Raw genomic sequence first — 17,409 nt, forward strand, 5'->3', positions numbered from 1 at the left:
GTCTGGATCCATTCAGCGGTTTGCTAACGTATTGATCGATCCTGGAAGTGGGGTGAGTCTCCCTGTATCCCACTCTACAGAGTAAGGGTTATACAGCACTAAAATTCTATCTACTATGTTAGTATGAATAGTAAAGTTCAGTGCCTATTGCATATGAGTTTTTGTACAATGTAGTGGTTTTCTCCGCAATTGCATCTGAATACATTAAAATAACTGTATAAAACAGAAAACAGTAAATGTACGCCTACATACTTGAAACGTGTTTGTAGTTGATGATATGCTCATATGACTAATAATATAATGTGGCTGACTGCTAGTGTGATTGCTGACTTTATATATGTTTGTCAGTGTTTCTTTTTCTGAATCTCAATGCTGGTGCTTGGGTTGGGGATCAGATTGATATCACTTTTTATGCAATATAAAGTGTGTTCAGTAACAGATTGTGTAGTACTGTGGATGAGTTGATTAATTATCATGTCTAAGAGCGGCAAAGGTGACAAGGTTACTACAGTAACACCAGCACTTAAAACATGTTTATCCTGCAAGGTTGGATTAATAACTCAATCCTTGGGAAATAATGGATTGTGTGCAAATTGCTTTTCATTTCAGCAGACTACTAGGCAGATTCCTGTTCAACAACAAATAGATCCACCTTGGGCCATATTTGCACAGACTTTATCCAGTATAGCTGACAGGTTGGCCCCTGCAGCTCCGGGTCTGGGACTCCAGGTTGACAACAAAAAGGTCGACACCCCTTAGGTTGATGCCAATTGGTCGACACACCTTAGGTCGACAGGGACAAAGGGTCAACAGGAACAAGGTCGACATGGAAAAATGTCGACATGAGTTTTTTATGTTTTTTAGTGTCGTTTTCTTCGTAGAGTGACCGGGAACCCCAATTAGTGCACCGCGTCCCCTCACATGGCTCGCTTCGCTCGCCATGCTTCGGGCATGGTGCCTTCGCTCCGCTTCGCTTGGCACAGATTACCGTTCCAATCGTAGTCCACGTGGATCGTTAAGTATGAAAAGGTTCCAAAAAAGAAAAAAAACATTTTTCAATGTTGACCTTGTTCCTGTCGACCTTTTGTCCATGTCGACCTTTTGCCCATGTCGACCTAAGATGTGTTGACCTAAGGCGTGTCGACCTTGAGTCCGGATACCGCAGCTCCTATCGCAGGAATAGGTTACACAATTAACCCTTACATGCAGCTCCCACCTTATGGTATAGATCATACAGCTTCTACAAGTCAACAAGCTGATAAACTGAAGGTAAATATATTATTCAATTCGCAAGCTACACAGGAGGATACAACAGATGATGACTCCATATACTCTACTTCACCTTATGAAGAACAAATAGAGGGCTTCAGCTCAGAAGATAAAGCTGAGTTAATTGGAGCAATGAAGACTATTCTGTCTCTTGATTATTCAGTTGAGCCAGTAGTAAAAACTAAAGCACCTGTGTTTAAACATCCCAGAACAGTGAGGGTAGAATTTCCAGGGTTAGAGGAACTGACTGAAATTATGGAGGAACCTTGGGCTATGTCCAATAAGAAATACAAAATCCCAAGGAAATGGGATTCATACTACCCTTTTCCAACTGGGGAATGTTTAAAAAGAGAAGTGCCTCCTAAAGTAGATACGCACGTCATTCGACTGGTGCGAAAATCCGTTTTACCTTTGCCTTCAACATCATTAAATAATGTCACAGACAGGAGAGTGGATGGTTTTTTGAAAAACATTTTTTCCCTGTGAGGGGCAGTCATAATGCCGGCCATGGCCTCGGCCTGGATGGCAAAAGCGGTAGTTGAATGGGCTGAAGAATTAGAGAATGGGCTTTTAGCACCTACTAGGGAGCAGGAGTCTCATATAACCCATATGAAACAGGCTGCACTATTTCTAGAAGAAGCAGCAATGGATATGGGTACGATTGCTTCCAAAGCCTCAGCCTTAACGGTAGCCGCTCGCAGAGCAATTTGGCTACGTACATGGAAAGCTGATTCCGAATCCAAAAATTTTCTGGAAGCTTTGCCTTTTGTTGGGAACATTCTTTATGGTAAGGAATTGACAGAGATTCTGGAGTCAGAGGCTGAATCCAAGAAGGTTAAATTTCCTTCCAGTTATACTCCTAAACCTAGGGGTTCAGGTTTTAGGCCATTTCGGTGGTATGGTAAAACAAAAGGTAAGAATGAACCTAAGCAAACCCAGTACAATAAGTCTGGTAAAACGAGGAAGCAGTGGACCACTAAAGGGCCAGCTTCCAAACCAGAACAGAAACCATCAACCTGAGGGTGCGGGCCTCCACTTGGGGGACTCCAAGGTAGGGGGCCATCTTCTTTAGTTTGCACACAGACTCTTGGGTGCAAGAAGTGGTATCTCGGGGTTATGTTTTCCCATTCAAAAAACAGCCTCCTCGAAGGTTTTCTTGTACCAGCCCGTCTCACATAGAGACGAGGGCCAGGGCACTGCAAAAAGCAGTTCACAAATTGCTTCAGTCAGGAGTAATCATCCCAGTACCTTTGGAACAACAGAGGTCCAGAAATCAAATGGGTCGTTTCGACCCATTCTCAATCTCAAAATGTTGAACAAATACATTTGGGTACCGAGGTTCCATATGGAAACATTACATTCCATAACTTTGGCCATGGAACCAGGGGTTTATATGGTATCTCTGGATATACAAGATGCTTACCTGCATGTGCCGATAGCATTGTCCCATCAGTGTTATCTCAGGTTCGCTATGCTCCAGCAACATTTTCAGTTCAAAGCCTTACCCTTTGGGTTGGCTACAGCCCCTAGAGAGTATTCACCAAGATTATGGCAGCTTATCTCCGCAAACAAGGGACAAGAATTTTTCCATACATCGACGGTCTTTTAATCCTGGCACAGTCCCAGGAATTGCTCTTGAGCCATCTCCAACAGACAAAAACTTGTCTACAAAAACATGGATGGCTCATAAATTGGGCAAAGTCGTCTCTAATTCCGTCACAACGGATGATTCCCTTAGGGGCTGTATTGGATTCAGGTCTGCAGAGGATAATTCTACCTGTGGGAAAAATATCCAAGGTGCAGTTGATGACTCAGGAATTGTTGCACAGTCGAACAATATCAATTCACATGGCTATATGAGTGATGGGGTTGATGGTGTCGACATTTAACATGGTGGAATATGCACAATTCCACTCAAGACCTTTGCAACATCTGATCCTAACCAGATGGAATGGAGCACATCAGACAATAAAGATACAAATGATGGTACTTCCGGTAAAGGTAAAAAGGTTGTTAGCCTGGTGGCTACAGACATCCCATCTAGACAAGGGGAGACCCTTTTGGATATCAGATTGGGTGATCCTGACAACAGATGCCAGTCTTCAGGGCTGGGTAGCTGTGTCCGGAAAATTATGGTTCCAGGGACAATGGACCAAAACAGAAAGTTGCCTGCCAATAAATTTGTTGGAACTTTGAGCCATATACATAGCACTGATTCAGGCATAGGACATTCTGCAAGGAAAACCAGTCCAGATCCGCTCGGACAATGCAATGGCAGTAGCGTACCTCAACCATCAGGTAGAAACTCGCAGCCAAAGAGCAATGGAGGAGTTAAGTCACATACTAAAGTGAGCAGAACTCCATCTTCCAGCATTATCCGCAGTGTTCATTCCAGGAGTCCTAAATTGGGAAGCAAACTTTCTCAGTCGGCACACCATTCAGGAAACCGAATGGTCTCTATACCCGGAGGTCTTTCAGACTCTAATAGACAAGTGGGGGTTGCCAGAGATAGATCTCATGGCATCCCATCTGAATCACAAAGTTCCGGTATACGGGTCAAGAACAAAAGACCCCGGAGCTACCCTGGTGGATGCACTGTCAGTGAAATGGGAATTTCATCTGGCATATCGGTTTCCTCCAATCTCCCTGCTACCCAGGGTGGTGAGGAAAATAAAGCAAGCAAAGGGTGCCGTGATTCTAATAGCTCCGGCTTGGCCAAGGAGGCATTGGTACATAGATCTGCAGAGGATGTCATTGGATGCACCAATTCTGCTCCCTCAACGTCCAGATCTACTAATGCAGGGTCCTTGTAGTCACAAGCATCTGGATTGGCTGTCTTTGACAGCATGGCTGTTGAAACCTCTATTCTAAGATCAAGAGGTTTTTCACAACAGGTAATTCAAACAATGCTTAGAGCAAGGAAACCTTCCTCTGCCTGCATTTATCATTGAATATGGCAAGCCTATGTTCATTGGTGCAGTGAAAGAAATATGGATCCAAAATCTTTCAGAGTATCCAGAATCTTAGATTTCCTTCAGGCAGGAATGGATAAGAGTTTGAAGGTTGCTTCCTTGAGAGTTCAAGTTTCAGCATTAACTGTATGGTTTCAAAAGAAAATAGCTACTTTACAGGATGTGCATACTTTTTCCAGGGAATGCTGCACATTCAACCACCTTTTGTTTGTCCTGCAGTACCTTAGGAGTTAAATCTGGTTCTCAAAGCCCTCCAGGGGACTCCGTTTGAGCCACTTAAGAAAGTGGATCTTAACTGGTTGACAGCTAAAGTACTTTTTCTTCTGACTATGGCATCAGCTAGAAGAGTATCAGATTTAGGAGCGCTGTCGTGTAAGTCTCCTATTCTGATTTTTTTATCCAGATAAAGCAGTTCTCAGAACTAAGTCTGGTTATCTTCCAAAGGTGGTCTCTAAGTTTCACCTTAATGAAGAAATTGTGGTCCCGGCTTTTCAGGTAGCGGGACTGTCTGCGGGAGAAGCGTCGCTGGACGTAGTCCATGCATTAAGAATCTACATAGATCGTACCAGTGCCATCAGAAAGACAGATTCTCTCTTCATTCTCTACGGATTTCATAAGAGGGGATGGCCTGCTACTAAACAGACGCTAGCAAGATGGCTTCAAATGACGATTTCAGAAGCATACTCTCATGCTGATCTCTCTGTTCCGGCTAATGTCTCTGCTCACTCTACACGTAAGGTAGGTGCACCATGGGCAGCACAACATGGTGCTTCAGAAGAACAGATATGTAAGGCAGCCACATGGTCTTCCATTAAACCATTCATTAGACACTATGCCTTGGATACCTTTGCCTCTCATGACGCTGAATTTGGGCAAAAGGTTCTGTCCAATCAGGAGCGTCCCCACCACTAAAAATTTGCTTTGGGAAATCCCAATGTTATCCTGTAGATAACCTGTGGACCCAGCCGGAGAAATATATGTTATGGTAAGAACTTACCGTTGATAACGGTTTTTCTCCTATGTTCACAGGTTTCCACAGGGATCCCACCCTGACGCACCTGATTTGAGAAACTTTAGACTCACTAACCTCTTTCCTCTTGCGTGGAAGGGTGTGCATGTGTGTTTTCCTCACCTGAATAGGGTTCAACATAATGCTCCTGCCTAATTGCTTTGGAAACAACTGATTTGACTGAGTCGGTGGGCGGGATTATATGGACGAGCCCGGTGCATCCTGGGAGGCCACAAAGCTCGTGACCGATTTGGTGCCAATCCGCTGATGCTCAAGCATATCCCAATGTTATCCTGTGGAAACCTGTGGACATAGGAGAAATACCTCTATGCGCTTAAAACCACGTGGTATAAGTGTAAAAACACCGATAAGGATTGCATCCAATTACCGCATACCGCTTGTAGCCGGCAGCATGCCGAGACCAGGAGCCACAGGAGACGGAAAGGATAGAATACCCAGTGAAGAGTGCGTCCACACCATGCCCTGACCGGTTTTGTAAGACTTCACACATAGAGACTTTATATACATATATATATACACACACACACACACACACACACACACACACACACACACACACACACACACACACACACACACATATATGTGTGTATTAGAGATGTGCGGCGAGCACTTTTCGTGTTTTGGTTCTAATGCCATTTTCGTAGCTTGGTTATGGATATGGATGATTTTTGAAAAAAAAAAATCCTAAAAACATCTAAAATCACAGAATTTGGGGGTACGTTTGCTCTTACGGTATTATTAACCTGAAAACAATCATTTCCACTCATTTCCAGTCTATTCTGAACACCTCACAATATTGTTTTTAGGCCTAAAAGTTGCACCGACGTGGCTGTATGACTAAGCTAAGCTACACAAGTGTGCGGCACAAACACCTGGCCCATCTAGGAGTGGCACTGCAGTTGCAGACAAAATGGCACTATTCAAAAACTAGTCCCCAAACAGCACATGATGCAAAGAAGAAAAAGAGGTGCAATGAGGTAGCTGGATGGCTAAGCTAAGCAACACAAGTGTGCGCACAAACACCTGGCCCATCTAGGAGTGGCACTGCAGTTACAGACAGGATGGCACTTAAAAAAACTAGTCCCCAAACAGCACATGATGCAAAGAAGAAAAAGAAGTGCAAGATGGAATTGTCCTTGGGCCCTCCCACCCACCCACCCACCCTTATGTTGTATAAACAGGACGTGCACACTTTAACAAACCAATCATTTCAACGTCAGGGTCTACCACATGACTGTGTCTGAAATTACTGGTTTGTTTGGGCCCCCACCAAAAAAGAAGCAATCAATCTCTCCTTGCACAAACTGGCTCTACAGAGGCAAGATGTCGACCTCATCATCATCCTCCGACTCCTCACCCTTTTCACTGTGTACATCCTCCTCACTGAGTATTAATTCGTCCCACCATCACAGGTCCCTGTGTACTTTGTGGAGGCAACCGCGTGCAGAAGACTGGAGCGCCAGCAAACACTCCTGAACCTGCCCCGCCATCATCTAAAGCAAGAGATGGTAACGAGGTGGAATTCAACCCTCTATATGCTTCAGAGGATGGAGGAGCAGCAAAAGGCCATTCAAGCCTATACATCTGCCTATGATATAGGCAAAAGAGGGGGAATGCACCTGACTCAAGCGCAGTGGAGAATGATTTCAACGTTGTGCAAGGTTCTGCAACCCTTTGAACTTGCTACACGTGAAGTCAGTTCAGACACTGCCAGCCTGAGCCAGGTCATTCCCCTCATCAGGCTTTTGCAGAAGCAGCTGGAGAGATTGAAGGAGGAGCTAAAACAGAGCGATTCCGCTAGGCATGTGGGACTTGTGGATGGAGCCCTTCTTTCGCTTAACCAGGATTCACGGGTGGTCAATCTGTTGAAATCAGAGCACTACATTTTGGCAACCGTGCTCGAATCCTAGGTTTAAAGCCTACGTTGTATCTCTCTTTCCAGCAGACACAAGTCTGCACATGTTCAAAGACCTGCTGGTCAGACACTTGTCAAGTCAAGCGAAACGTGACCTGCCAACAGCTCCTCCTTCATTTTCTCCCGCCACTGGAGCTGCCAGATAACAATCAGATTTCCAAAACCACCCGCTGGCGGTGATGCAGGGCAGTCAGGAGTGAAAACTGATATCTGGTCCGGACTGAAGGACCTGCCAATGATTACTGTCACTGCATATGATTCTGTCACCATTGAAAGAATGGTGGAGGATATGAGTGACAGCATCCAAGTAGGCACATCAGACAGTCCGTACGTATACTGGCAGGAAAAAGAGGCAATTTGGAGGCCCTTGCACAAACCTGCTTTATTTTACCTAAGTTGCCCCCCCCCTCCAGTGTGTACTCAGAAAAAGTGTTTAGTGTAGCCGGTAACTTTGTCAGTGATTTGCGTAGGAGGTTACTTCCACTAAATGTGGAGAAGATGATGTTCATCAAAATGAATTATAAATTCCTCCGGGAAGACCTTTACCAGCAATTGCCTCCACAAAGTACACAGGGACCTGTGATGGTGGGACGAATTAATACTCAGTGAGGAGGATGTACACAGTGAAAAGGGTGAGGAATCGGAGGATAATGATGATGTCGACATCTTGCCTCTGTAGAGCCAGTTTGTGCAAGGAGAGATTGATTGCTTATTTTTTGGTGGGGGCCCAAACAAACCAGTAATTTCAGACACAGTCATGTGGCAGACCCTGTCGCTGGAATGATGGGTTTGTTAAAGTGTGCCCGTCCTGTTTATACAATATAAGGGTGGGTGGGAGGGCCCAAGGACAATTCCATCTTGCACCTCTTTTTATTTATTTATTTATTTATCTTTGCATCATGTGATGTTTGGGGACAATTTTTTTAAGTGCCATCCTGTCTGACACTGCAGTGCCACTCCTAGATGGGCCAAGTGTTTGTGCAGCCCACTTGGGTCGCTTAGCTTAGTCATCCAGCGACCTCGTTGCAAATTTTAGGACTAAAAATAATATTGTGAGGTGTGAGGTGTTCAGAATAGACTGGAAATGAGTGGAAATGATGGTTATTGAGGTCAATAATACTATAGGTTCAAAATGACCCCAAAAATCTATGATTTAAGCTGTTTTTGAGGGGTTTTTGAAAAAAAAAAACACCCGAATCCAAAACACACCCGAATCCGACAAAAAATTTTCAGGGAGGTTTTGCCAAAACGCGTCCGAATCCAAAACACGGCCACGGAACTGAATCCGAAACCAAAACACAAAAAATTTCAGGTGCACATCTCTTATATAATATGTATCATACGCATACATACACACTTTATATACCTCATAAATTAATGGTGGTATACATACCACCAAGGGCTGCCAGCGGGAGTTCTGTGAGGAGGGCGGGAGCTGCTATGGCTGAGCTTCCACAGCCAGCAACTCCCCCCAGACTTTCACTATGCAGAGATCTACAGTACGTACTGTAGCTCTCTGCTGCAGCAACTCCGCGGTCACGATTGCAGCTTTTGCTGAGACGGAGACAATGCTGTCTCCGTCTCAATAATAAAACATTTGGCTCATCAGGGGGGGTTTCCAGGTACTCAGAAACCCCCCTGCGTGCGCTACTGGCATGTGATAATTGACACATATTTGTAATGTATTACATTATCGCATTGCAGATTTGGGTGAATTTGTAACATACCATCTACATCTGTGATGTGGATTGTGATAAATATACCCGCTAGTGTGATAGCCTTATTGTAATTTCTTTTTGCTTTTTTTTTTTTTTAAAGCTATCAGACAGCTCTCCTTTTTTGTTTTTATTTCTTTTGTAGGTTCTAGTGGTCTCGCTATGGGAGGTATTTATCAAAGCTTGGAGATACATAAAATTGTGAAATATTAAGTGCCAACCAATTCGCTTCTGTTATTTTTACAAACGTTATCCGGGTAGTAGGTCAAAATAGTCAAAAGGTCGGCAGGTTCAAATGGTCGACACCACATATGGCTGACATGAGGTTTTTTTTTTAAATTGTTTCCCCAACTTTTTCATACTTGACCATACATGTAGACTGCGATTGGGAAACTGGACCGAGCACAGCAAGGTGCCTTGTCTGAAGCATGGTGAGCAAAGTGGTACACTAATTGTGGTCCCATGTGCTGCAAGGCAAAATTGGAAACAAAAAAACATCATGTTGATCTTTTTATGTGTCGACCATTTCCGTGTTAAAATTTTGACCTTGTGCATGTCGACCATTTGATGGTATTATTATACCATAACCTTTTTCACTGTAGTACTTTTATCTCTCACAATTTTGTCTCTCTCTCTGAGCTTTGATCATTTAGCCTCCCATATATATTTTATTTTCAAAATGTATCTAGCGTCTGACTTTTTTGTGTTGCCTGTGTTTCTGTGTTGTAGTTTAGCGAGTAGTATAATTTAATCTGTGATCTAGCCATTGCAGTAACACTTATTGAGAATGTACTGTAGACCATAGCTGATGATCTCACTTTCAGCTAGACATGATTTATCTGCTCCCTTATGTTACAAAACAAGATTTAGGGGCTGATTTGTCACCATCCGCATCCTCTGATGAGGTTGGGATGTGATAAAATCGGCCAAACTCACAATGCGATTATTGTATACATCAAATGGATGTATCAATCGCATGCAGGGACAGAGCTTTTTTTTTCTTTTTTTCTTTTACATTATGGTATGAGACATGCAATCTGATTACTAAAAATGCTCAAAAAGCCCTTTAATACATTTGAGTGATACAAAAATAATGTGAACAGGTGTCTTTTTCAAATTTTTTTAAAAGTTAATAAATAGGCCCCTTAAACCACTAGTTTCTCTGCAGCACTAGATGTTAATTATTTAACAGAAAGCTACAACAATACTGAACGAAAAAAAAGAAAGTAGCTTGGCTTAACATAAGGCATGAAGAATTTGCAATGCTGCGTTAGAGTTGGGTAGGAGTAGTCCCTAGATACGAGCATTTTGCATCTCTGAATCTGCACCAGTATCCCCTATATTCCCATGATTTGGTCTGGCATCCTCACATCTATGCTTTACAAGCCTCTGAAACACCAGAGTGAAGTATGTTAAAGAGGAGTGCTCTGAAGATCTCCAACCTGCGCATGGACGGCTACTGTGCATGTGTTTCTCCTGATCTGTCCTCCATAATGGAAGCACCCCTAGTATCTTCCAGTGTGTGGGTGGGAGCACCAATAAGACCCAAATATCCATCATGCCATCATCATAGTATATGTACTACACTGCTGCCACTGCGTATAAGCTGCATGCAGTGAGTGCACCAGACACGGGTTGGGATTGTTTTGCCAGCAGTCGGGATCCCGGTGGTCAGCATACCGACCCTGGGATCCCGGCCGCCAGAATGCCCACCGCAAGCACAACAGAGCCTCTTATGGTCTCATTGCCCTCGCCACGCAGTGGGCTTGGTGGCTTGCTGTGCTCGACACAGGTTCTATTCTCACTCTATGGGTGTTGTGGACACTCACGAGTGGGATTAGTCCCTGTGTGTCGGCACACCGACCATCTGCATTGCCAGCGATCAGGATTCCAGTGTCCATATCCTGACTGCCGGGATCCCGACTGCCGGTCATGTGATCGCATTTCCCTGGCACACCACAACACCAAGCAAACCTAATACTCCGGTCGCGGGATCAGTACGAAATCCCGCCGGATGGGATCCCAGCGGTCGGAATCCCGACACTGGAATCCCGACCAGCACAATCCCGACAGGGGGGAGAGTGCAACGCAGCCCCTTGCGGGGTCACTGCGCTCGCCATGCTGCGGGCACTGTGCCTCGCTACGCTTGGCACACTAATTTATTCTCCCTCTATGGGTGTCGTGGACACCCACAGAGGGAGAATATGTCGGGATTGTGCCAGTCGGGATTCCGGTGTCGGTATTCCGACCGCCGGGATTCCGTCTGGCGGGATCTTGACCGCATCCCCCGGCTGCAACTGGCAAATTGTAACATCCTGTAACTGCTGTTAACCCTGTATTAATCTGTTCCTGTTTAATATACCGCCCTCTAAATTGATATGCGTTTGAAGTGAACTAATCTGCATTGTGCACTATCTGACACCTATCATTTAGCTTCTGCCAGTGGAGTAATGGCCAGCTCTGTGACTAGTCCATACAACACAGGATTTCTAGACCTATGCCTAGTATTCTGGTATTACAGTTTTAAACAAAGTTTTTTCGCGCTGCTTTTATTCCTTTTTTATTTTCCTAAGTAAGAGTTTATCACACTGTGAAAATCTACTTACATGCCATTATCCTACATCCCCAAATATCAGAGTTTATCCCTTGAAACTTTTTGTTGCTTTTACGCGCACATCCTACTGTTTGTGTTCCCACGCCACCTGTTAGTGTCAGTGGCGTGCTAAACTTGAGTTGTCCTCTGCCTCTAGCTGAGGGTAGTGCAGACTAGAAGCCTTTAAAGATTAAATATCCTTTTGAGATGTACCCACAACATATTTAAACTGTCACAATGTCACGAAGAATCGCCATGAGTCTGCTGTTTAGTTTGGGGGTTTGATCTTGCAGACAGAAAATCACAGTGAAGTTATTGTTTCCTTCATGTTGCTTAGCTACTGATTGCATAAACCCGACTGTGTATGAGATTGCTCTGATGTCATATCCACTGTGCGTTATGATGACTCATATAGAACATTGATTCACCTGTGCTTAAGTATTTAAAATAAAACTACAAGATGCATCCAATGTTTTATTTGGCAAAAAAAAAAAAAAGCAATAAGCCAATAACGATGGCATGCTTCAGAAACACAAAACTGTGGGGGTGTTGGTCCCAAGGTTGTAGCAGAAATCTATTTAAATAGTGCTGTAATTGATTATTTTCATGTGCGTTGTTGTGGTTATGGAGGAGCATTTCATTAAATTAAATAAACAAAGACCATGCTTTGTTTCTAGATTGACGAGCGCTAATTTTTCTGGCTATAATACATAATTAGATATCTGCAAAAATAAATAAAATTGATTCTGAGTAATGCCAAACCTGTTGATTTTGCAAATTGGCATTGGTGGTTATGGGAACCTTTTCCATTACAGGCTGCCATGGTACACAAGTATATAGAGAGAAGTCAAATGAATAATCTAATTTGTTGATTTACTGTTACAGTATATTATAGTGAAATGTTCTGTTATGGTGAAATGCTCACTATACTGCGGATGCTACCATATTGCTCAGTGTTGCTGTAAGCTTAGCCACTCTACAACTGACATCCTGTATTGGCTTCAACCTTTAATATTTTCTCAGCGACATCTCAAGTTCTGTTACTTTCAAGTGGGAGCGGTCTTCCTGTTTTCACATGCAGGTTTCTTTTCCACATCAAAGACATTCCTCTAATGTGTCAATTTAAAATTGTAATATGTGCACTCACTCCATAAAGGACAACTTTAAGGGACTGTGGGTATATTTTTTTTCTCCACCAATTACACCTCCCTGAAATTTTATTTCTCCTTTATAAAGGGTGTTTTAATACTGCTGGACAGGGCTGGAAATCCCAGAGGCAATAGAGACACCTGCCTCCAGGTTCCAAGTCCTGAAGGGGCACCTGCATGTACAGCAACACCTGTGTAGTTCACAGCGGGATCCAAGTGTGACCGCTGCTCTTCCAACCGAGCTCTGTGGTGCACCCACTGCTGCTACAGAGTTAATCAGCTCTGTCCTAGGAGCACTGCTAACACCTACAATAAGGGACAGGCTCCTGTCTGGTACCAGTGAGCCTGCGCTATAGTAAGCGACTGCACCTGCCGCTGCTGCTGGACTGCGAGTTGGGATTCACCAGTGAACACTTATTCTACATGATGCAAATGGCTATATCTTGTGAGTCTGACTCTGGCCTACCAACTATTGTCACACCGCATAGTCTGATCCCTACCAATTCTGGTAGGCCGGTTGAGAGCGCTATTTATATAATTTTGTAAATAGTGTGTGTTTTATTTTCACACCATATTTGTTTTCCCTTTTTACATTTTGATTGTGTGAGGCCTGGTATCACTTTTTAGACAGCAGCTGCGGAAACACTGGGTACTTTGCTGTCTGTGTTTGTGCAGGAACAACACAAAAAAGGAAAAAAAATATTTGTTTATATACCAATTGTGTAAATAATTGGAGCAATATTGTGAGGAAGTATCTACCCTTTTTTCCTTAGTGTGGGCATCTGCTGTGTTTCTTTTCAACCATGGATCACTCTCTGGAACAGGACCATCTCATTGTCAGTACTAGAAGTAACCGTAGCATCACTAATAATAATAGTCGTGTGAAAACCATTTATAAAGTGTCGTCAAAGACTAGTTTCCATTCTATAAGCTGAAACCAGCTAATTAGTCAGAGAAAATATAGTGATAAATTTAAAGATTTGTGTAAAAAAGGGAAAATGGCTAACATCTCAAATACCACCTGCTGTGGCAGTTAAAGGAAATTTACTGCTACTGCTGTTACATGTACAGGACTAGAAGAATGCTCACAAGTGCAGCAGCCAGTGGCCAACACAGTCGTATATATCTTCTGTTATTTGCGATGGCTTATCTTCTCACCCTGTGGGTCTGGTTCATGTTGCGAAACCAAATAATTGCTGTAAGAAATGAAGTAGTTTAAACCTCTAGGATGGGGGCTGGCATGAAGGAATATCACATTACTTAGCCTGCCTATGGTGTGGCAGGGACATCACATGAATCAGCCTGCCTATGGTGTGGCAGGGACATCACATGAATCAGCCTGCCTATGGTGTGGCAGGGACATCACATGAATCAGCCTGCCTATGGTGTGGCAGGGAAATCACATGAATCAGCCTGCCTATGGTGTGGCAGGGACATCACATGAATCAGCCTGCCTATGGTGTGGCAGGGACATCACATGAATCAGCCTGCCTATGGTGTGGCAGGGAAATCACATGAATCAGCCTGCCTATGGTGTGGTAGGGGTGTTTCTGTGTTGGTCTTCTTTTGAGGGCTTAGTGCTGTGGGCCAAAGCCTCTCTATTTCCAGCCTTCATGCCCTCCCTTCCTTTTAGTTTTTGTTGGCTTGTGATTGAACATTGGTTATTTTGTGGCAGGAAAGAATGGCAGCTCACCAGTCCGGGTGCAATAATTTAGTTTGGGTGCGCTCCCTTTGTTGACTGGTAGTAGGCTGTACCACCCACCCAGGGACAGTGTCATCACCTAAACAGGTGGGTAGTCATGTTAGAAGGTGAGTGGATGCCCTTGGTAGTGTTATTCTTTGAGTCATGCACCTTGGGCTGTATCCACCTGCAATGCATGTTGTTGGTTGTTGTGCATTGTGGATTTGGTTGATTCTGGATGTCCTTTCTTTGCTGCCATACTTTCTCTTAAATATAAATTTAAATAAATAGCTAACATTTTTTTCTGCCAAATTTATGTTTCCATATCTTTATAGATTGTTGTGATTATCAGTATTATTATAATTTTATATTTATTGGTTATGGATTCCCATACATGACATACATTTATTGGTTATGCATTTCCATACATTACTATGGCAGGTTTAGTGAGTAAAATAAAAAAAACAAGTAACTTTTGTATCTGGGACAAACCATGTTGCCCTGCAAGGGGAGCACATACATTTAGATTTTTTTCTGTGCAGGGTGGATGCTTGTTGCTTTTGCATGCAGTCCACAAACGTTAGACAGCTTTAGTTTTACACTACAGATTTCAGTTTGAACACCTCCCATCCAAATCGAAGTGTCTCTGCACATGCTACATCGGTAACCAGATGGTAAGTCGACATGGATTAGGTTGACGCATGAAAAAGATTGATGCATTAAAATGGCCAACATGAGACAGGTCAACACATGAAAACATTGACATCACTTTTAAAAGCTACTTTTTATCTTTAAAGTTTGCATAACTTACCACTCACATGGACTACGATTGGGAATAGTAGCGAAACGAGGCACCTTACCCACAGCATGACCATGTAGTTGCCCAATGGTCAGAAGACTAGCGCCAGTGTCCGGGCACGGCTCAATCTGTACACCAGAATCCTGACAGTCAGCTTCCCGAACTTAAGTTTGCTGGGAAAGTTGGGGTGAGGGTAAGGAGAAGGGTTTGCAGACTTACTAAAATGTGTCTGGATTCTGACTGCTGGGATGCTACTGTTTGCATTCTGTCCACCATAATCCTGATTGTTGGGATCCTGTACCCAACTGGCTTTGCCCAGTTGCTTGCTTTTTTGCTTTACTTAAAAACATGAATCGGGCCTCGTGTGTAGTATAACCTCCACCAACTCAAAATCATGGATGGGACAATGAGGCTTAAGAACAACTAAATGGGCCTTTATTGAATCTTCAGTGCAAATGTGTCTTTGAGTGTTATAGGTCAATCTGTCTCTCTGGCTGGGTCCACAAGATTATCCACAGGATAACATTGGGATATGGTTGAGCGACAGCGGAAATGGCACCAACACGGTCAAGAGCTTTCTGGCATCCCAGGATGCATCGGGGCCTCACCATATAGTCCCGCCCACTGACTCAGTCAGATCAGTTTTTTGCTTGGTGTGTTATATGGTTGTCTCATTTTTTCAGTTGTTTTGTGTATAAATAATGTGTCTCTGTTTTGCATACATAAAGTATGTCATTAATATTGCCACTCAGCTTGTACTGTGTACAATATGGGTAAAACCAAGCAGAGGCATATTTATAATATAAGTATTTCTTAAAAAAAATATTTATTTTCCATGTTAATGTAACCTAACCATTGACTTAAATTACTGCAGTAATTGGTATGGAAGAACTATCATGTTATTTTAATGTCCTTTAAATAATTGTTTTGACCCAGGTTATCTGTTTACATTTGCAAAATATTGATAATTATTACATTAGTTTATATTACATTGGAAGTCTCCCCAATATTTTTTAGTCAAGACAGATCCATCTGAAAGTAATACAAGTGATTATACAGTACTTAGAGTATACCTTTTTAGAAATAATGTTTCATAATTCTTTCCTATAATAGGCAGTTCCTGAAGATGAAAGACTTGCAGTTGCAATCATACTGGTAGTTTGGGTTTCAGCTTTAGCCTCCTCTCTAATTGATAACATCCCTTTCACTGCTGCAATGGTAAGTCTAATAATACATGTGTTCGGAGAAGTTTTTTTTTTTTTTATTCAAAATGTTGCTTAGAGACCAGTAAGTACAAATTCAATAGATACAAGATAATGCTTCTGGTTTAATAGGTCTAGATTTCTTTAATAATTCTATATTTCTGCACACATTATAAATGTTGAAAGTTGAAAGGTGCACTTACTGGTCATTATGTTTTACTGTGAAAATGGAACTGTTAGAACATCTTAACTTGCTGTACCCATTAATTTGGAGTGATCAGCTTTTTTTTGCTTTTTTTTTTAGTGCAGCCAAAAACACACTTGCTTGTCAAGTAATGTGAACAAATGGAGAGGCTGCCAAATGGTGGCTTTTACTTTTATTTTTTTTCCCTTCATCGTAGCCCATTTTTTTTTTTTTTTTTTTTTTGGACATGCCAGTAAAACCATTTACATTAGCTATGGTTACTGGTCCCAGACATGACTATGCACTCTGTAGTTCTTTCAAATAGTCAGCTTCCATTGGGCTTGGAATCTCTCAACTTGCTGGAAAACATTTCAGCATTACCCAGCTTATAGATACGGGAGCAAACACAATATTTATAGCTGGGGTTTCCAAATTTTTGAGTTAGTGAAGCCAGTCCAAAAGGGCATAATTAGCAGGGCCAATGGTGCCTTGCCCACAGCGCAAATGCACTGAGGGCGCACCGTCTGCAGAACACCCGCACAGGCCCCTATCTCTGGTACACTCACTCCCGCCACCTCCCGTCTCCTGCCGGTTGCTGCTGCAAGGGAGTGCTGCCTCCGCCAGCTTCTGGCACTGCCAGTGTCAGGATCAGATGATCCGCTCCCCCTGCAGTGACTCCAGATTCGGGAGAGACGTGATGATGTCTATACCGGCAGACTCCGACGCTGCCCTGCGCCATGAGTAGCCACTTTAGTTGGGGGAGGAGGAGGCATTTCATGTCATCGTCCAGCTCAGCCTCACAGTCTCACTCTGCAATTCAGCACAGCACAGGGTGTGGTGCAAAACTGCAAAAAGGTGCTCAGGTGACCTTTCCCTCACCTGCCCTCACATGAGGGTG

The 17,409-nt window shown here is 43.2% G+C and overlaps 1 protein-coding gene across 2 annotated transcripts in view; it reads left to right on the plus strand.

Annotated features, from left to right (window-relative positions):
* OCA2 (OCA2 melanosomal transmembrane protein) overlaps positions 1 to 17,409 on the plus strand; it is a 414,138-nt gene that overhangs the window by 269,310 nt on the left and 127,419 nt on the right. For both annotated transcript variants that reach the window (XM_063953301.1, XM_063953302.1), the window contains one exon: positions 16,239 to 16,343. In XM_063953301.1, coding sequence (XP_063809371.1) covers positions 16,239 to 16,343 — 105 coding nt within the window. The remainder of the gene's footprint in view (positions 1 to 16,238; positions 16,344 to 17,409) is intronic.

This window comes from Pseudophryne corroboree, chromosome 2, assembly GCF_028390025.1.
Source record: "Pseudophryne corroboree isolate aPseCor3 chromosome 2, aPseCor3.hap2, whole genome shotgun sequence".
Taxonomy (NCBI): Eukaryota; Metazoa; Chordata; class Amphibia; order Anura; family Myobatrachidae; genus Pseudophryne; species Pseudophryne corroboree.